The sequence below is a fragment of the Gymnoscopelus braueri genome, assembly GCF_963280865.1.
Source record: "Gymnoscopelus braueri genome assembly, chromosome: 10".
Lineage (NCBI taxonomy): Eukaryota > Metazoa > Chordata > Actinopteri > Myctophiformes > Myctophidae > Gymnoscopelus > Gymnoscopelus braueri.
In genome coordinates this window covers 13815170-13837570 of record NC_137611.1, presented here as the reverse complement: position 1 = coordinate 13837570, position 22401 = coordinate 13815170, and the positions used below count along the sequence as shown (strand labels likewise).

Genomic DNA, 22401 nt, shown 5'->3' with positions numbered 1-22401 from the left:
AACCTTGACAGGTGTGTTCAGTTTTCAAAGACCTTTCATTTGATGTATGGTACGTCTATATTGGACATTTACTTGGCTGCACACAGGCAGTAATGAGAGCATGAACACAGACACACAGACACACAGACACACAGACACACAGACAGACAGACACACACACACAACCCGAGCACGGTTACATAGTAAGCTCCACTTGGTCGGAGGCGCGCGCCGCGCCTCCTTCCGCGTTCGCAATCAAATCAATGTGGGGAAAATATCTCTAAAAAAATAACACATTTTATGAGGGTTCGACCGTTGAATATATAAATGATGGATGCAACCAATACCTCCTACTGCTGGCCACTCAGCAAGTCTCTGATGATGTTTAATGCCGTAAATAATTCCTTGCACCTTATCCATCATAACTGGTAGTACAAATACGTCCCCAGTGGGTCGTACGTTTCCAGAAGCCTCCTATATGTTCGGACAACGTTTTGTTTCCGCTGCATGCAGTTCTAACCACGTAAAGGGATAGTTCACCCCCAAAATAACGTATTTTCTATCGATTAGTCACCCCATGGAGACTTGAATTCATGGATATATATATTTTTTGTCTCATTCCTTAGACAATAATTTGATGACCGACAGCGGTTCCGGTAGGAGACACAAAGAGTCTCCTTTGTGTCTCCTACCGAAAGCGCTGCCTACCGCTGGTCTGCTGGTCATCAAATTATTGACTTAGGAATGCGACAAAAACTAAAAAATATTCATGAATTCAAGTCTCCATGGATTGAAGTCTCTAATCGATTGGGAAAAAAAAGATGTTGGGGTGAACTATCCCTTTAAGCCCTATTTTATACTTTGTCGCATGCCGGTGTATTTCAAAAATAGCGAAAATAGCAGATCTACAGTGCAAGTTCACGTCACATCAAGACACGTTGTGAGCTTGTAACAAATTGCTGAAAAATTGGGGAACGATTCGGCACATTTTGGGAAACTATGTTAAAATTGGAAACACTTGGGTAAAATTGGGAGGATTCTCACCTACTATGACATGGCCAAAATTGGGACACCGGGTCGAAAGTGGTTTCAATGCAGTAAATAACTATCTCGCACCCTATCCATCATAACCGGTGCAGACACATCCCCAGTGGGTCGTAGATTTTCCAGAAGCCGCCGCCTGTGTTTTCGGACAACCGTTTGTTACCACAGCATGCAGTCTTAACCTATATAGCTCTGTTGGCCGCTGTCGCACTATGCCCGCTGCTGCTGCTGCTGCTGCTGCTGCAGATCTGCAGATCTGCAGCAGAGTGTCGGGGTTGACCTTGTTCCAAAGCGGCGCGAGAGGCGGGTGCATCTGGCAGACATAACCCTATCGGCCCCGCTGCTAAGCACACTGCCACGCGTGTGATCAGTGAGAGCTCGGCGCCGGGTAAAGGTCCGCTGCCAGGTACTCCATCATTTTAACAAACACGTCCTCATTAGCAGCAGGGCTGGAAAACAAACATTAAGTGAAGTCCCCCGATGACAGTAATGAAGAAATATTTCTAATGAACAAATGTCCCCCATCTGCCTGCTGTGAGAGGTGACAGCTGGGGAGGGCCCACTGTGTATGGGGTGTGCGCGCGCGGGCGTGCACAAGTGTGCGCGTGTGAGATAAATGTATCGACACCATCGTCCACCGGTGGGAACGATAGGACACAAACACACACAAACGAGCATGCGCGCACCGACACACGCACGCACGCATGCACACACACACATACACACACCCGCATGCGCGCAAACCAGAGCAAGCGACAACGACGACCCCCTACGGTGGCTGCAACACACACAAGGTCAAGTCACTTTGCTAATTAAACCCGTCCATTTTTTTTTTTAAGGCTCACGCACGTGTTTTGTCTCCGTTCCAAACAGGGCATAGGCGGACGCGAGGCCCCGATGAAAGCCACCAAACCTTGGAACAACCGCCGCTTCATAGGCACTTTCGACGTGGACAACACCACCAAGGGCGACTCGGGCCGCTACCGCTGCATAGTTCACTCAGACAAAGGGGTCGGAGTGTCCAATTATGGAGAGCTAACCATAAAACGTGAGTACCGTGCACGGAACCCCCCCCCACACACACACACGCACACGCACACGCACACACACACGCACACACACACACACACACACACACACACACACACACACACACACACACACACACACACACACACACACGCACACCAAACCCCCCCCTGCCCCCGCGAGCTCGGTACACAACCACAGTGGCAGCCAGTCCCGGACAAAACATGTGGCATGGAGCGTTTGGCTTCTTGTTTCGTGTCCTCCAACGCGCACAACAAAGTCAGCGAGATAAACAGGAAGTGCTTGTATTTTCCTGCCCTCAAAGGCGTTACTAAAAATACAGAGTCCTTTTCTTTTTTTATATGTTGATTTGTTACCCAGAAGGCTTTAATAGTTTCCCCTGTAAAAGGCTGCCCTTGACCGAATGCACGATTCCACCCAAAAGAGCACAAAGGCAGGAGACGCCACGGTTTACAGTAACCTCTCTGATATTACACTCCTGCAGTCATTTGATATGAATTTATGGAGTCCTGTGAAGCTAAATCCTGCAAGGCCTCACTTTCCTATAGCCCCATAGCCCGGTAATGGCCTTCTATATTTCTTCACCTCAATTTTCTCCCCCTGCGCTCTCAATTGAATTTACTGCCCTGTATTTTTTTGTGTCTCCCAGCTTTATGTGATTGATAGGTTTAATCCCGGCTGTCCAGATCGAGGTCTGTCAATCATGCCAGAATGGCCCGGCTCCAGAGTACAGCGAGAGATAACGTCTCTCTGGCCGTGTGTATCAGTGTGCTTCAGTGGTGTGCTCAAGGAAAATTTACTGACATACTGGAGGGCACTCAAAAGCTACACACAGAGCTGCGTCAATGTAAACAAACACCCGCACCGCACCTCCTTGTACACGCACGCCCCCCCCACACAAAGTACACACAGTACATGTCTCCCCCTCCTTATCCGCAGATATTTTTGGCTGATTTCCGCTTCCGATGAGTCACTATACACTACCGTAGATGTGCGATACTAGCAGACAAACCAAGTGAAAGTGTGTAAAGTGCCCGGCATGTCATAAATGTTTCCCTGTGCGTGCGGTAATTTGCTAGATTTCAGGCGTTTATCAGATCTTTGCTCTCGGAAAAACCTACTTTGAATTCAGCCGAGATTTCACACTTCAATGACTATCAGCGTAAGCCAACTTGTCAGCACAGGGGGAGGAAAAAAAGAAGGGGCACTTTCACGGTCATAAGTGTCTCACATAAAAACCCGATATCTCATCTTATTGTACCTAGTCGTAAAGCAAGTGCTTAACCCCCCCTCTCCAACCCCCCCCCCCCCCCCCCCCCGCGAAACGTCTTTGAATCGTAAGTCCTACTTAAATGTGTGTTCACCGCATCTCGTGGACTCGTTTTGGGAGGAGTGACCACGGAGTAATTCTGTGGATTATGAGCGGTTCTACAGTCACGCTGCCACCAACCACCCCCTCCCCCCTCCCCCACCTTATTACCATACACTGCCTTTCCTTCAACATGAGGAGAGTGAATGCTTGATTATCCCGGATAATCACTTCTGCCTTTTCATGCCAGGCTTCCATCAGATTTATGCGCCGACGAGGAAGTGCCATGCAAGTACTTGTTCCAGAGCGTCATGCACATTGGAGCCCGCTGTACCCCCCGCCCCCCCCTCCTCCTCCTTCTTCCCACCCCACCACCCCACCCCCCACCCCATGTGGTGGCTCTGCTCAGCAGGTCCTGAAAGGCTTTGATAGTCGCTCCCCTGCCCGAACGCTGGCCGTGTCCAACCAAGCCTCAGCCTGGCCAGAATCAACCCCCCACCCCCGCCCCACTATAGCAGGCTCCAAGCTGCACCTCACGATTCAAGGCGGCTCGCGCCAGCCAGGCGAGGCTGGCGGGCCGCAAAGCTGGTGAGCCGAGAGGCTGGCGCGGCATTGGCCGTGTCACCGCTAATGAGAAAAAAAGCCTCTGCACCGGAAATCAAAGGCAGCACGGTCAGGCTCATCGCCACCCCCCCCCCCCCCGCACGCAACCCGCCGTCCCTCATACAGTAATCTGCAGACGATCAATTCCTCACACGCGGCAAGCCCAATTAAGAGAGTAGATGACATAATGAGGACCTCTCGCATCTTAACGAGAGACACTCGGAAGATGTTGCATAGGAGAGCAAGAGAGGGCTTTGCTAACAGCCTGATTAACATCGGAACACAGTGGCAGCTCTTTTGTTTTGCAGGCTGCGAGGTGGGCGGCAGAGGGTGGTGTGCGCGCACGTGTGTGCGCGCGTACACGTGTGCACGTGTGTTAACCACTTACACCCTTAGTAAAACAGACCTGAGTTGGTGGCTTGGTGCTGTACTTGGTGCGCTCTTTTTTTCCCTGTGTGTGCATGCATGTGCCTGTGTGTGCACTGTGCAGATGCATACAGGTTTGTGTGTGTGCTTGTGTAGGCCTACAGTATGCACGTATCTGTCAATAATGTGTGAATATACTTACATTTTTGTTTTATTAATGGAATGGGTTTTGTAAATGTGTGTATGTCATTCCATGTTTCTGTGGTTGTACGTATACTGTATATTGATGTGTGTGCTTGCATGCGTGCCACGTGTGTGCGTGTGTGCCTGAGTGAGTGAGTGCGTGCGTGCGTGCATGGGTGCCTATGTACAGTATGTGGTTGCATCCAGGCAGGCAGACAGGCAGGTGCTGTGGTTAGAGTAGAACACAGCTGTCGCCAGGCCGTCTATGGTCATCATCGCCACAACAGTTGTTCGCTGATGTGTGGCCGTCACTCTCAGCTGTGCTCTGTCACCGATCTCAGCCAATATGGGGGGATATTAGTCACCTCCCGGTGCACCCGCCGCCACTAAAGCCTATGCCGTAGTTTGATGGCGTCGTTTTCTGAACATAACTGATTTTCAAGCTAATAACTGCTAACAACAGCTAGCAACAGCTAACAATGTGTCACATCACATATTAGTCTTTAGCTGTTGCTGGCTGTTGTTAGCGGTTGCTCGCTGTTTGGCTTATTTTTGGCAAGCAAACCCATCATGCGGTGTGGACTATAAATTAAGCTTAATACTGCCTTGTGTGGTATTAACCAGAGACACTTTAATGTCTGAAAGTGTGTTTCTGCACTTGTGTGTGGTTATTTTCACTGCTCCCTCTTGCCATGGCCGTTGAACAGAGGATTACCGTGCCTACAGTAGAGCAGTTTATTTCATCAGCGTAAGACGCTAACCCCTCACGGTTAAACGGAAACGCTTATTGCCACAATACATCAGGCTCCTTCAGCCGCCCATTGTTACACAAATGGACCTTGTGAGTGAAATACAGCGCGGGCTGGTTTTGAATGGCGCCAGTCAGCCGTGTGTTATAATACATGAAATATTATGTATGTTCAGGAAACAGGGACTCACTACTAGATGCCTGTGAGGTCTTCCTTTGTTACCTGGGTGCTTTTCGTTTTTCCTCCTGCTGCCTAACACAGTGGTTCTCAAAGTGAGCTCCAGGGACCCCCAGGGGTCCTTTAGGGGGTTCCAGGAGGTCCCCAGCAAAATTACTATTTTATACTTTGGCTATTCGAAAATAGCCACTTGACAGGTAACTTGTAGATCTGATATTTTCAAAAGAATTGTGAAAAATCTTTGAAAACATTTTTGGAATCGTTTGATCTTGAAGATTAAACACACATCTAACGGGGGTCACTCCCTGGCACAAAATATTCTCAAATGGGGGTCCGCGGCCCAATTTGGGGGTTCGAAACCACACCAGGTTATTTATCCTCTTACTTTCCTGTTTCTCTCCACCGCGCTGTCTCGTAAAGACAGGCAATGCCTTACCTTTTAAATCTCAACCACAGTTTGATTCTTCATTAATTATTCACGGATTGTAACAGATTGACACAGCGTGTCGAGCTGTCCATGGAGCTCTCACTATTTAACCCATTGATACCTGGAACGCATCTGTGTCACTTTAGATTTCTTTAGGCTATTCAAAAATAGCAGATATACAAGCTCATAGCGCGGCACCGAGTGCCGCGCTATGAACTTGTAGATCTGCTATTTTTGAAAAATCGAGGAAAAAAAAATTGGGTTTTTTTTTCAATTTTTTTTTAGGATTTAGAAGACATTTCTAGAATCTTCTCAGGTCTTAAAGGGTTAACACTGAGGATGTCTGGTGTTCGCTCACTGTTGCCATAGCTTTACAATATGTGAGTCACGGCACACGGTACATCACAGTCGTACAGACGTGTTAATTTAACTGTGAAAGTGCACAACTCTCACAGTAAATTAACACTCCTGAAGTTGCTGTGCAGGCTGCTAGACGCCCTGCAGTGCACTGAGTGGCCCTTTGGGCCTGTGTGTCACAGCGGGTGTCATCGGAGACTGAGAGCGCTATGGCCAATTTGTCTGCGAAATTCTGTACCAATTCTTCCTCTTTTGAGGGACGCTATTAGAACGGAGCAGGTTCTATTTCTATCTCCCCTCGTTTTAAATTAAACGGAACATATTGCCGATTAACTCGGTTAAATCCCTTTTTAAGACATATATCCATGGCGGGGTGAACAATAAAGAGAGAGTGGGGGGTGTACAATTGAAAGAAAGGAGCTTGGAAATGAGCCCCCAGGGAGACACTCACTATTTGGATCGCCTCATTCTCCCATCTGGCTACCTACTGTACTGGCTAACTTCTGGCCTGCATGTTAGACTAGGAGAAGATGTGCTGGATTAGCTGGTTGGTTCGCTATAAGAAGCTGGCTTGTCACAGTTTTCAAATTAATAATATTGAAGCCGACTTTTTACTTTAGTTGCGCACTGGTGTCATCGCCACTTTATAAGCTCACAATGCGTCGCAGCGTGTTACAGTGTATTTTCCTTGCACGACACCGCAAGCAACAAGTTTTATCAAGCCCTCAACAGTCCATTAAATAAATAACTTTTTCAATTTAAGAAAAATTCTAGAATAAAACTAATAGGCGTAGGCCTATTCGTTTCATTTAATTATTCTATAATTTTGATATAAATATTTGTTATTTATTTAATATACAGTATATATATTTGTAAACATTTTTAAAACATTTTCCCACGGACCACCTGCAATTATGCCATGCACCACTAGCGGTCCGTGGCTTTCAGAAACGGTGCTCTTATAGGTGGTGTTTGACAGCAATGCCAGCAGCTTGGATTAGAGGGGAGTTTAGGGACCTTTGCCAGGGGGCGTGGTGGGGTAACCATCTGCCTGGCCATGCAGCCACCATTCTGTAGGACACCTCAGCTTGTTCCCAATACACCCTGGAGAGCCCTCTCTCTCCCTCTCCCACTCTCCATGACAACTCCACCAGAAGCAGCCAGGCGGCTAATGGTATTATTCTGTTACATGCGTGCTCTCATTAGAGCCACTCTCCGCGGCCTGTGGGACCGGGCTCTATTGTAATATGTGACAAGGGAAGATTCCTAAGCAGGGTCTTGGCTGCAGGGGCATACTTCTCCACTGACAATAGCTGGTGTTAGGTTGCACTAGGAGACAGCGCTTGCAGCATAAAACATATGATCTCATTTTTGACACAATAGCACAGGGATGGGCAAAAAGTTGATTGTGGTGCAGAAGAAAAATCTCCAGTCGCCACAAAAGGGAGAGAGGATTTGCACAAAGGAATATGAAAAACTGAGACTGAAGCATATATTTGAAGTCAACTCATATAAAGTAGTATGCTATAAGATGTTGGTTTTTCTTTCTTCCAGAAGTCTTAGGGACTTCAGTCACCATTTAAGACAGAGATAATAAACGTACATATTTCAGAAAACCTAGTAGCTCAGGGATCACAGCATGTAAAAACAACTGCTGAATTCTTTTAAGTCATATTTTTGGTTGCAAAGTAACAAAAACTCTTTGTATACTTTCAAAACCCCCCAAAAAGCCAACATGTTTTAAATGAATGGGTTGAATTCTAAATGTATTGCTCCAATTGCTAATGACCTTCGGAAGATTCCTTTTTATTTCATATTTCGTCTGATGACGAGATAGCAAGATTGAATTTACATATTTCTGAAATATTACTGCAGGGATGGATTGAAACAGCATTTGGGCATGGCACGGTTGTCTGTGACATTTTTAGAGATCTCATTAAAATAAAGTACATATGGTTTAAGCAAGAATGTGCAAATGTTGTCACCAAGGAAAGGTCACTTGCAAAGACACCAATGAGTTCTGTATTTGTTATGTAAAAGTGATGTCTCTACAATAAAATAAAAAGTTATCCAACAAACTAAAGCATGTCTGAAGGACTTGGGTAGTGAGATAAAAGTGAGATTTTATAGATATAACTTCCACCTGCTGTTGTGATCGAAGGAGAAAATCAGTTTCATGCCCTGATTTGTAAATGAATCATTAACTGGGTGTCCAGTTAATGATTACTTCATATTAGGGGAATGTAGCAGCCTATAATGTAATAACTGAAGTTCCTGATACAGGGCTCTACATTTGTTATCTTAAATTAAATTCAATCATAAAAGAATAAATCTTGGGGCATTTCTGCTTTGTTTAAAAGTGCACTACACTGGGCCCAAAAAAATAAGCAGTATAACCTAGGTATTTTCACAGTAGGCATGGTGCTCAGACATGTATTTGCATTCCAAACTGTACCAACCTCCTATATTCCCAAGCTGGGTTGTTTATTTAACACTATGTATCTGCTAGTACATGCCCACCATCAGACAAGACACCAAAACAACACATAAAGCAACAGGTCTCACAAACAAATCTCTTACTAATGCCTGTCAAAGTACCTCGCGCAACAACCTGATGCAGTATATTATGTGTCTTCAGCAGCACTGTGCTACAATACCACCGAGTAGCTATCAACCTTTATACAAACAAATCCCCCCTTTGTGTGACTGCCTTAATGACAGGAAAGACAAGGCAGAGAGAGGGGTTCATACATGTGTGTACGCAACACAGGCCTGGAGCTGTCTTCCAGCCTGTGAGTGAGGTTGTGGTTAAGTACAGAATGTACAGTAACCGTCAGTTCCTGACTGCATATGGGATGGCTACATTTAAATGGACCATGCGTGCATTGCTCAGTACGTTGTCTATCACTGGAGTCCAGGGATTTTCTAACTGTAATAGTCTTTTGCAATGCGATGGAAAAGTAGACAAGACAAAAGACAACTCGAGTAGTTGTCAATTATCAGAGGCTGCTGTACAGTAGCTGTCCTCTGATTGAAATCAATATATACGTATAGGCTACAGGCCAGTCCATTTCCCAAGGTCCAGCTGATTTCATTTATGCTACTGCTGAAAGCTGCTGTCGCCTTCAAAACCACTGCTGATTGCATGACTCAGGCAGTTTCGTGCCGCTGATGAGCCTCATGTGTTGGAACTATTGATTAGCATGAATTTCTTCTGAAATGGCCTTTTCTATTGAAAAACTCGAAGCCATTGTTGGTGAACATGAAGGGATTCTACTTTCAGGTTGTTTGTTTACCAGACAAAATTGATCTTGAGCACTTTATTTGCTCAATACTTGTAAGTGTTTATTCACAGAGATTTCACATAGCCCTTTTAACCCTTACCATTGTTAAAAAAAAAGAAAAAGAAGAAGGGGAAAAAAGTGGTGCTTTTGTACAGCAAACTCTTTCACTGGAATATTGTTTAGACAGAAGAAACACCTGCGCTATTCTAACTTCAACTGTTGACTTATTATTTAATACTATTTTACAATATACACTACACATAACATTACCGGTAAATAAAATGCATTCATTCTTCTCATGAATTGCTGCGATTAATCAAAACATTTTATGAACAGTGGCCACTGTCAAGTCACACTGCAAACACAAATAACACCTAGTACATTCCAACATAAAACCCGCATTGACTTAATTCATATCATTAACGCAAATGGCGTTAATAGCGCATTTCAAATTAATTGCATAGGTTAATGCATTAGTTTTTTATTTTTTTTATTTTCAAATATACGGTACATGTACCATATGCACATTTATAATGTCTAACTTCATGGAGGAAAAACATCTTGTTGTCTGGACATTTCACGTTTGGACAGTTCTGTTTTGTTTTGTCAGTGTGAACTGGAAACTGTCAGGTCACAGGTGTGAATACTGTATATGAATACTGAAAGTTGACGTCTTTTAACCCAGCACTGTCTCCGAAATACCTCTCCAGAGCCACCTGTCCCGATCGCCCCGCCCCAGCTGATGGCGGTCGGCGCCACCTACCTCTGGATCCAGCTAAACGCCAACTCCATCAACGGAGACGGCCCCATCATCGACAGAGAGGTGGAGTACCGCACCGTGTCGGGCACCATGTACGACCTGCAGCCCGTCGACAAGACCACACACAAGATCGGCCACCTGGACCCCGATACCGAGTACGAGATCAGCGTTTTACTCACCAGACCCTTGGAGGGAGGCACAGGAGCGCCCGGACCACCGCTGAGGGCCAGGACCAGGTGTGCCGGTGAGTCTGAAGAGATGCGTTTATTATTTTACTCAGACCTCATGGGATTTCGTATAGGATTCTATAGTGCTAGCTCTTTTACAAAAGGCAAAGAATGCTTACTGTTTGAAAACAGAATGGAGAAAAAAACAATCTTTAACGTTATCTCCGATTCCATCGCAACAGTAGGCTACAGATGGCATGTCGTTATGATAAAAAGGCTAAACTCTAGTCAGGACCTGTGATCTTTATATATAAGTGGTGGTTTGTTGTTGTCACCACACTGGGAACAGAGACACCACAACAAAGGACGTCCAACAACTATGCTGTACGGAGGCCACAAAAACATTATAGGGATATTGTCATCTCACAGTCTCCTTGCACTAGGAACAAAGAACTGCCAATGTGCAATTAATCGACCTTTTGACACCCAGTAAAATGTAAGGGCTTCAGTGTCTTGGCTCAGCTCCGGCCTGGGGAGGGGAACCGGTGACCTTCTGATTACCAGGTGACTTCTGTAGCCTATGTACCCACTAAGTTACAGCCACTGCCTATAGGAACGTATAAGCTTGTCTCCAGCATAAACCAAGCAGGCATTAGCAACCTTATGTTGACTTGTGTTAACCCATTGATACCTGGAACGCATCTGTGTCACTTTAGATTTCTTTAGGCTATTCAAAAATAGCAGATATACAAGCTCATAGCGCGGCACCGAGTGCCGCGCTACGAGCTTGTAGATCTGCTATTTTTGAAAAATCGAGGAAAAAAAAAATTGTTTTTTTTTTCTCAATTTTTTTTTAGGATTTAGAAGACATTTCTAGAATCTTCTCAGGTCTTAATGGGTTAAATCCCTCGTTAGTTTGACATGCTATGCGTGTGACACCATTAACTGATATGATCTATAGTTTGTTATAGTGCTGAAACCGGCATCGCTACATGGTTAACTCTCTAACTGCATGCTTATTAAACCTTTCAAAGGCCCAGCCCCTCGCTAATTCACCGGCAACACAGATTGATGCCGTGTGTAAAGCAAAGCGGCACCTTGTGTTCGAGCCACTCATATTGTTTCTTTACCGTTGCCATTATAGGGACTCCTTATATGTGCATAAACACTTTGTGAACTCCTAATGATACAAATTGCCCTTTTCACTACATTAACCATCTAAATTCCCATGCTGTGCTGCCAACTCGGAGAACAATACAAACCTAGCCTCAGCATTTTCACAGCACCTAATTTGGTGTCCCGAGAAGTGCTGATGGAAATGGGAATTTCCATGGGGGAGGGAGGGAGGGGGACGGGGGGGCGCAAACCCCCCTCTGCCTTTTTTGTGTGAAGGTCGTGGGTTCGTTCATTTTTAGTCAGGGCTGATAGGGATGGATGGATACTACCTGCTCAGCCTTCAGAGCAGGGGCCAGTGCCTGCGGGGGTCCTGCCCCCCCCGGCCACCCCACCACCTCACTACCGCCCCCCACAGTCGGGGAGATTGATGGCCGCGGCTCCTGAAGTGTGTTTGAGGAAGCAGCTCTTGATCTTGTCCGGCTCTCTCAGGCCGGTCGTTCCCGGTGACAGGCCACGGGCCTCAGCAGAGCTCCTAATTGAACGGTTAACCCTTTAAGACCTGAGGCGATTCTTAAAAAAAATCTAAATCTCAACAGTTTTTTGAAAAAAATCTGGAAAATATTTTTTCAAGATTTTTCAAAAATAGCAGATCTGCAAGCTCGTAGCGCGGCACTCGGTGCCGCGCTATGAGCTTGTAGATCTGCTATTTTTGAATAGCCCAAAGAAATCTTAAAATGAGACGCAGATGCGTCCCCGGTCTTAATGGGTTAAGGCTCACGGGGCACCGCGATACATCACTGTTCATATGGACAGGCCCATAGATTCCTGCACTTGCCGTACAAATGCTCTAATGAAAACGTGTGGGACAGGATGATACGGCGCCTCCTGCATATATCCCACGTCGGTCGTCGTCGTTAGTCTCTTCTTGGTCTACTTTTGCAGATCAGAGATCAGTGTGTTTCTAATGACAGAATGCTCTTCATATTTACTACTTTATTCATTTTGGATGCAGCTTAAAGCAAATGGGTGGTCTCGAATGGTTCTCTTTCCCACGACACCATTTCAGTGCTTTCATTCCATTGTGAGCATAAAAGAAGTATTATTTCATCCGAGGCGCTATGATTGCTTTTGGGGTTATTCGTGGCTCTCGGGAGCTCGCAGAATAACTGCATGGGAAAACATTTTGTTTTGGTTTTCCACATGAAATGTACAACTTGCTACCTCTTTATTGTTGTTTGCTTTTCCTCCTGGCCAGGATTACTAGCTTAATAATTTATTTTGCTGTGCTGATCGGAATGGAGAGAAAAGGTAAAGAAGCATGACTGTACTCTCTCCTGGCTTGTGATGGACGTGCGTGTGCGTGAGGTTGTTTACCACTTTGCTGAGCCCCTACATGAGTGGGGTCACTGTGTGATCAGGTGGTGGCCTAGCGTCTCGGCAGGCAACGCTGCGTTTCAGCAGGGCTATTGAGACGCCGTCTCACACAGAGAAGCCATTACCAGCTGAGTACATGAGTTGGCACGGGACTCCGTTATGTGAGGATGAGTCCTTGTTGACCAGACATAACGTTGAATAGTATTCACAAAGCATTTTGAGGTATTTGATGAACCGGATGGATGGGTGTGGATTGCCACAGTAAGACCGTCACATAGGTACTTGAAAGTGAATTGAATAATGAATATACTTTTGTGTGACTGAATAGCACCAATCAAACAGTAAATCCTAGTTATTTCAATGTTTTGCTTAGAGATACCGCTGCATTCACACTGTGTTCACTAACAACATTAACAACCATGTGCTGCCATGGACTGCCATGGCCACTTATAATGAAAGGTCAACATTTCCTCACATTTCTCAAAATTTCAAAGATTCTTCTAAAATAGCAGAAATAGTAGATTATTTTCGGCAATTTATGCTATTCCTGAAATAGGGCTCAAGTGGTCAAACACTGACTAAATCTGTAGCCGCTCGCTCACTGACAGACATTCTCTGCAAGGTCAGCTTCATCCTCCTGAACACCTGGGATCATACTTAAACTCGAAGAAGAACCATCTGGTTCCCCCCTGGCTGCCTTCGAGAGACGATCACAGACTACATTAGTTACAGCCTGGGTTTGAAGAAAGACCAGGTCTGGTCCACCTCCACGCTCTGGACTGGCCCTATCCATCCCATCCTGCATTACAGACAGCGGGACACGACGTCCGCTCCCTGCTCAAACACCTGCTCGGCGCTGCGGTGCCTCTGCCAGCAGCACCGCGGCCCCATCTATATAAGTTGCCTCCATCTGCGCCGCTCCAAACGCCACGTGGGAGTAGTAGGCTCATCTGTTTGTTTTAGTTTGCCGTTCTACGGCGCTGAGTGCTATTAAACACAGGGGAACCGGCGGTAATCAGGGAGCAGCCCTCGCTTAAACACTCGTTTAACAGAATGTGGAGAGCGAGGAGGGAGGAGCCGGGCAATTATAGGCTCACCCACACACAAGGTTGAGATCTGCATTCAGCCCCCTTGATTTTAATTGCAAAAGAGCGAGCCAGGGACGGAGGTCAGTGTCTGTAGGGTGGAAAGAGTAGTGATGAGTAGAATCATAGTTTAACACATTCCCTGCCATTGACGGAGATCTCGTCTTTTCAACAACAAAAAAATCCACAAGAGGGCGCTCTATCGCAACTCAGGAATGATCCTAGGACCCTGAAAGAAGGAATGGACGGATGTGACGTCATCCCAAAAAAACGACACTCTCGTCCACTCCTTCTTTATCAGTTTTATCAATTTTTTTCTCTTTTTTTGGTGAAAACGGCTGTTATACATCAGCTGACCGGGACAAAATGGCCGATTGTGGTTACACATTTTTTTCTCTGGTGGATAGATCAGACCCTCCCCCATCCCCCAGACATGCTTTGTTTACATCCACGCGCACATCACGGCTCCCGTGGCTCTGCAAAGATCGTCAATATAAGGTAAAGAAACCCTGGCAGAAGCTACATAATTAATTAATTAATACATTTTATATGGCTTCCTTCCTGAGAACGAGAAGTATTATTTATGGCCTGCCAATATCTGTCTCTTGGTCGTTCTCAGACGAGCCCTCCATCGGCGTCTCCGGTCATCTTGATTCTCCATACATCTGGCCAGCTCCATTGTGCTTTAGTTTACTGAGAATAATCAAGGCAATACCGTGGCATAGCTCTCACTCTGGTATTGTTGCATTTAAAATGATCCGAAATGTGTTGACATTTGTCACTATTGTTTCTTCTCGAAACTAGCAGAAACTAGCATCTAGAGCTTGCAGATCTGACATTTTTGAGCGGTGTAACCGCTCCTATGAGAGGGTTTAGGACCCATCCGTGGCGAAAGTTTTTCTTTCCGTCGTGAAAATTTGTCTTTCGCTGTGACGCCATGCTGTGGAAAACACGCCCATAGGCTAAGCTTTGCAGGAGGTGCTGTGATTGGCTAGCGAGACACATGATGAAATTAACTTCAAACTTCGCAGACGCGCTATGATTGGCTAGCGAGACGCATGATGAAATTAATAATAATGTAAAAAATGTAAGCACGTCACTTCTCAGGACGTGCTGTGATTGGCTACCGAGATGCATGATGAAATTAATAACTCATAAGTAGCACCGCTCACTTCACACTGGGTGTGATTTTTTTGTATAAAGGTATAAAATAAGGCTTATGTGTTTTTTTAATGACCTATTAATGAATTGCTGACCCCACCTGCTGGCCCCATTCCTATTGTTTTTTTCCCCACCTTAATCAATTCCTGAGACAAATGAATTGCTCACTGAAGGTCTCCTATCTTATGACAGACATGCCTAAAACACTATTCACTCTTTTTTTTTCTTTGCCAGGGCTGAGATTGAGCACCTCTGTCTGTCCTAAAAAGAAAAGAAAATTGTTTGCTGGGCCTGACACTGCTTCTAATTAAAGTCATTGTTGCCTTGAGGTATGAATAGAAAGCCACTTCGCCTCACCATCTGAGATAACAGTGGTCTGGGGCCAACAATTGTTAGCAGTCATGTGATCTATAGGGTTTATATTGTCTGTGGCAAGGTGAATGAGGGGCCTTCGTTTGAGGCACATTGAATTTGTGTTCTTTTGTCAGCCATAGAAAACAGGAGAGATTGAGTTTGTGTTGCCGGGGGAAGGTTATTGGCGTGCCACAATAAAAAGCTGGCGAACGGCGAATTGTGTTCTTCTCAAGGACGTGTCTTCAAACGGCATGCGAGACAGAAAGAATGGGCTGAGGGACATGCTGCGTTTATGGCCGTTTCATTATGATTATTTCTTCGCCATTCCATCTCTCCATCTATCTATTCTCCAAACACCTTGGAATTGAGGCCCTCGGAAAACAGATGTGCGCAAAATAATATTCTGGTGGAACATCATCTGCCCCCCCTGGCCCAATGAGAGGCATCCTACACAGCCGCCAGGAGGTCCCGGTTCGATCCCCGGCTCTTCCTGTTTTCGTGTCGAGGTGTCCTTGAGCAAGATACTGAACCCCTAATGCCCAATGTATGCGCTTTACACCATCGTGTGTCAAAAATAGCAGATCTATAAGCTTCTGCAACGCGTTGTAGAGCATACAGTATGGATTGGCTATATTCAGTGCGTAACACCATCATCGTATGGCAAAGTACACCGAACTTGACTGATGGCGGTACCTTGCACGGTTTCCTCGGTGCCGACGGTGTGTGAATTGTGTATGAGTGGGTGAATGTGTAAACGTACATGGTAAAGCTTTTGAATAAAGGCGCTACAGAAATGCAGAGCATTTATGAACAACACCAAAAATTCTCCTCCAACGGGGTATCTCTTCAGCACTTCTCCAGCAGGAAGCCTGCTGTGTGCTGTGTGTTTGTAACACTGTCGCCTGAATGCCCCAGAGGACGTCAGCCAGCCAGCCAGCGCTAGTTAAGACATGCTGTGGCGACAAGTGCGTTCCTCTTCCTCCGCGCGTTTTTAATTTGAACAGAAATGCTTTTCAAGGTCTTTTAAGTGTTGCCATTCTCGGCGATTAATTATTCATGGTCTATCTGTGGTAATTTTTGTCACAGATTTCAACCAAGCCTTTTGCTGAATTATAGATGGCCTGGTCCACACCCCTACTAGCCCCCCCCCCCCCCCCCTCTCCCGCCTGTCATCCAAGGAGGCACTCATTTCAGTCTGGTTGTATACATCCGAACCGGAGACGAATAAGAAGGACCACGTACGGCCTCCCCACCACCTCCTCAACCCCCCAACCCCCCCATTTCCCCCCTCAACGACAGGACAGGGATATGTCAGCGGTGTCGGTGGCGACGGGGTCGGGGCTCATTCCGCTAGGTCTCCCAGCACGGCGCTCTCCCCTCACCGCCAGGCCTCTCTCTCCACACCCATCTCGTCCGTCCCCCACCCCATCGTGGCACCCTCATTAATCACAGGGCCCATAAAGAAAGACTTGATAGAGTGAGGGGAGACCGCAGCCGTTCAATAAATCCCTCTGATTACCCATGCCTCCAAGGTGTGGAGTGCGTGCGTGTGTGGACGGTGGCGATGGATGGCTGGGTATAGTCGTGGGCGGGTTATGTGTGTGCGTGCGTGCGCGCGCGCGCGCGCTGTGTGTGTGTGCGTGTGCGTGCGTGTGGGTGGATATTGGTGTGTGTATATATCTGTGTTTATATAGGGTAACACTGTAGTTCCATGTACAGCATCTTAAAATGCCATCAATTACTGCTTGTGTACACGTGTCAACCCCAAGGACTCAAACCCTCTCGATTGTACTTGTTGCGAGATGACTGCAGATGACCCCCCACCCCCCAGCACTCTTTACACTGGCCCGCCCACGCACGCACGCACGGACACACACACATACACATACACACGCGCACACACACACACACACACACACACACACACACACACACACACACACACACACACACACACACACACACACACACACACACACACACACACACACACACACACACACACTATATATATTCTATACTTGTGAGGACATCAATATTTTAGGAATACGATGTTTACATCATTTATTTTTTTTACATTTTTAACTCTAACCCCGAAAGCCAAAAATAGCTGATCTTACAACTCGCTTTTGGCCCTCACAAGTATAGTAATACAAGTACACACAAACACACACCGCATACACACAAGCCAACCACACTCTCTCTCTCTCTCTCTTTCTCTCTCTCTCTCTCTCTCTCTCTCTCTCTCAGACTCTCTCTCACTCTCTCTCTCTCTCTCTCCCTCTCTCCTCTTCAACCGCGTCCCCCCCCCCCGCCCTCCTTATCTCCAGAGAGTAGCACTCTAGGAGGCCAACAGAGCTTTGATTGTCGGTTATCAAAAGCTATCATTACGGCAACGCCTCGGCGTGTGTGATATGAAAATGATTTCAAGAAGTGTGGAAGCCCCATGTCATTAACTCAATGGCCCCACTGCTATATCAACCAAATATGATAGAGAGAGAGGCAAACAAAATGGGCTTCCCTCCCAGCCCTGCTCTCAGCGTAATTTATACTTAGTTGCACGGTGGTATCGCACAGCGACAATGGGGCGATCTACAAGCTCACGGTGAGCTTGCAGATCGGCTATTTTCGCTGCAAGGCACCTGCTCACGACTAAGTATAACTCAAGCCTTCAGCCTCAGCCTCCCCGCAAGTATGAAAAAAAAACAAACGCAGAGTGAATAACACACACTGCGCAATAGAGAGATACTTTAAGTGACAAGCAATATCAGGGCCCTGACTACCTGAGAATGGAACACTTTAACATGAAAACAACCCCCCCTCTGTCTGGGATCTAATCTGGGCCGCTGTCACGTTGTTTACAGTGCTGACTGGCGAGGAAAGTGAGATGAGGCGAGCACTGTCTGTGAGAGAGAGACGATGGGCCGCCATTCACGATTCCCCAGCCCAGACCTCTGACAGGCTGTGTTAAAGTGAAGGCATTGTTCTCCTTCTAGCTTAATCTCCCAACGCCTCCTCTTTACTAGCATTTCACCTCCTCCTCCTTCTGCCCCCCCCCCCCCCCCCCCAACCTTGAGTGTTGTTTTCAGCCTGATTACATGGTGGTGGCACTGATGAACGACAGCCAGTTGACAGGGTTTCTAATTATTCGGGAGGAAGTAGTCCCTCCCTCCCGAAGCCGCCATTGGCTGAGCGGGGGGATACGTGGAAAAGAATGTTTGCGAGTGAGAACCAACCATATTTTTTTCTTTTGTTTTTATTCGTTTTTAGCCAGCTTTTAACCACTATTTTGTTAAAAAAAATAATAAAAAAAAAGTACGTTCTTTACCGCCGCAATGCGACGCATTGTGATCTTGTAGATCGGCGATTTTCGCCATCTGTCGTACGATGAATTATATAGGGCTTAAGTGGTTAATCAATGAGGCTGTGATAATATAGATCACAACAAAAGATCGCCGGCACAGCACGGCACGGCACGACGCGACGCGGTGTACGCCGTGCACGGCGCGGCAAGCTTGAAGTAATAGATCACATCTGATGAATGTTGCAGCTTGGTGTGATGCTCGGCCCTTTGACACATAAAGAACGCACACGTGTCATTTAACTCCGCACACACAAACACGAATAGTATCCTGCAGTGGAAAACACACACACACACACACACACCCCCACACACACACACACACACACACACACACACACACACACACACACACACACACGCAAGCACACGGACACTCGCACGCACACACCAGGCACACACTTGTCTCCCAGTAAAGTGGCTCTGCTCTGGACATGCCCAATTTGTCTCCTTTCATCCAGGACTAATGTCTTTCTCTACCCGAGGGCTGAGTGCACCAATTCAAGTCTCCCTCCAGGACAGCGAGGCTGAAGCACACAGGGTTATTTGTCCCTCTCTCCTCCATGTTTTGTGCTAATCACGTTATCAATGTGGATTGCTAAAGGTTGAACGTGTATGTGTGTGTGTGTGTGTGTGTGTGTGTGTGTGTATGGGGGGAGGGGGACGGGGGGCATCTGAATTAACAAGGGGAGATAATGTGCTGATAATTTCAAAAACATTATTTAAATGTCAAGCTGTAATGATAAAAACCCACTAATAGTTCTATGTAAATGTCAAATTCAAATTATTCAATTACACTGGCAGAGCGTCGGGAGCAGGTGATAATTTGTCCACTGCTTGGAATACCAATCTAGCTCTTCACTGGAAGCCCGGTCGGACCGTGTGCCCTGGCATAAGATAGACCTCAGTAATTTCCTGCTTCAAGGGATGCTTTCATAATCATTATTATAACTCTATTCCACGAGAGCTATCTGCCATACTGGGGGGGGGGGGGGGTGGTGAGGGATATTGGAGTCATATTTCCTGTACTCTCACCCCGGTCGGTGTAGACTTTAGCGTTTGATAGCTTGTGAGCGGCGTTAAAAAATGGTATGGATTTCCAGCAGATAGCCTTGTTGTGATTTGTGCCCGCGCTTATGATACAGTCAATAAAACTAACCTTGCACTCACAGTAGGCTGGGGCGTAATAGGCCCACCTCATCAGCTGTCATTCACAGGCCTGTGGGTCCTATTTGAAAATTGCCGCCGTGCATCGTTCCACACACACACACGCACACACACGCACGCACGCGCACACACACACACACACACACACGCACGCACAGCACGCGCACGCACGCGCTCACACACACACACACACACACACACACACACACACACACACACACACACACACACACACACACACACACACACACACACACACACACGCCTGGCCCCCCTTATATGTGAAAGGATTTATAGGAGATATCGCCCCTTCAGTGCAACCCGTTCATTTCACATTAAGTGGAGAGGACTCTGTGTGTGTGTGTGTGTGTGTGTGTGTGTGTGTGTGTGTGTGTGTGTGTGTGTGTGTGTGTGTGTGTGTGTGTGTGTGTGTGTGTGTATTTCGTCCTTTTCTCCTGGAGGTCAACCTTGACCCCCTCTGCCAGGCGGCGGAACGCGCGAAGGGAAGGCACCTTGCTGTTGATGCAAACCGATGATGTCATCCTGAGTCACGGCGGTCGGTTGGGGCGTATACGTCCAACCACAGATTCCTCCTCTCGCAGTTTTTAGTGCCTCTCCCTCGGTGGTGGAAAAAGTACTCTGATGATTTACCACAGTAAAAGTATAGCAATACCACAGTGTAGAAATACCAAGAAAGATGCCTGTATTCAGAATGTTGACTTGAGTAAAAGTACAAAAGTATTGGCATCCAAAATATAAGCACCAAAAGTAAAAGTAGTTATTATTTTCAAAATGTGTCAGAATCTTAAAAAAATAACCGATCTGCAAGTTCACAACGCCTTGAGGCATTTGGAACTTGTAGATCGGCTGTTCTTTGTGGATGTTTTGTAATAATCAGAATCTGCAAAGTAACTATAGTTTTCAAATAATTGCAGTGGAGTAATAAGTACAATATTTGCCTCAGAAATAACATTTTGTAGAAGTATATAAAGTATAAAATTGACATGCCCAAGTAAAGTGAACGTACCTCAAGATGGCACTTAAGTACAGTACTTGAGTAAATGTACTGTACTTACAGTAGTTACTTTTCCACCACTGGGTACGGATGGCAGTGGATCGCTGTGGTCCGCTCCGCCACAGACCCTTTTAGTCTCTCTCTCTCTCTCTCTCTCTCTCTCTCTCTCTCTCTTCTCTCTCTCTCTCTCTTCTCTCTCTCTCTCTCTCTCTCTCTCTCTCTCTCTCTCTCTCTCTCTCTCTCTCTCTCTCTCTCTCACCCTCCCTCTCTCAGACAGCTGGTGTTCATGCCGTAGGGGAGCCAGTGGGGAACACGGAACAATTAGCCCTTTCCTCAATTAGCTCAAGGAGAGAATGTGTAATTGTCATGAGGCTGTTTACCAAATGGCCACTTCTCTTTTAGTGTCCGTAATGTCTGCCACTTCTTCTTCTCATGCCCAGAGTCCTGAACCATGTTTGTTCACGTGTGACATATCGTCATTGTCAGGGTTGCCAGATCTGCTTAATATAATTTCCCCGCAAGATTTTATTTGAAAATAGCAGATCTACAAGCTCACAACGCTCCGATCTACAAGCTCACAACGTGTCGCATCACGACACGTGTGAGCTTGTAGATCTGCTATTTTCAAATAGCTGATGTATATGTTAACACATTGACTGCCAGAGTTTATTCATAATGTACTCACCCCTGTGCCAGCAATTTGCGTGTTTTTTAATTTTTTAATTTTGTAATTTTTCATTCAATAAATTCTCTGATTGTGGTGTTAAGCACATACGACAGTTCCACCAGTAGAGAGCAGCAAATCCACACATTGATCACCTCGCTCGCCCCCTCCCAAACAGGCCCACGTCATATCCTGTCATTCACCGGATGTTATGTTTTCGACAATCCCTGATCCGCTGATCGGCCTGAAAACGATGTGATACACGACGACGATGACTGTTAGTCACCCGGACCAAAGAAAATAGAAGTTGAGCTGTCCGTTCGTTTTTTATACCGTGTGAAAAAACGTGTTTTTTCCCTATTCTGGCCGAAAATGACCGGAGAAAAACAATGTGACCCGGAAATGATTTTTTTTTTTACATCCGGCTCCGGGTGAGTGTGACGTAAGTGGAAAACGAAAGTGCTGATGAGAAATAAACAGAGCCGTGCGATCACAGATTAAACAATGAAAATTCAAATAACGCATCAATGCGTTCTTTTGAATTGCTGGCATTCAAGCGATGGATTTGAAAGAACGCATCGATGCGATCTTGGCAATCAATGTGTTAAAGTGCTCATGTGGCCCATAGTCGCTTCTTTTGGGCTGGTTT

General features: G+C 46.2%; 1 protein-coding gene across 1 annotated transcript in view; it reads left to right on the top strand.

The window, feature by feature from the left end:
* LOC308094424 (receptor-type tyrosine-protein phosphatase mu) overlaps window positions 1-22401 on the top strand; it is a 240057-nt gene that overhangs the window by 84872 nt on the left and 132784 nt on the right. Inside the window, 2 exon segments of the mRNA XM_080441069.1 lie at window positions 1897-2071; window positions 10239-10532. Of these exon segments, the coding sequence (XP_080297195.1) occupies window positions 1897-2071; window positions 10239-10532 (469 nt within the window).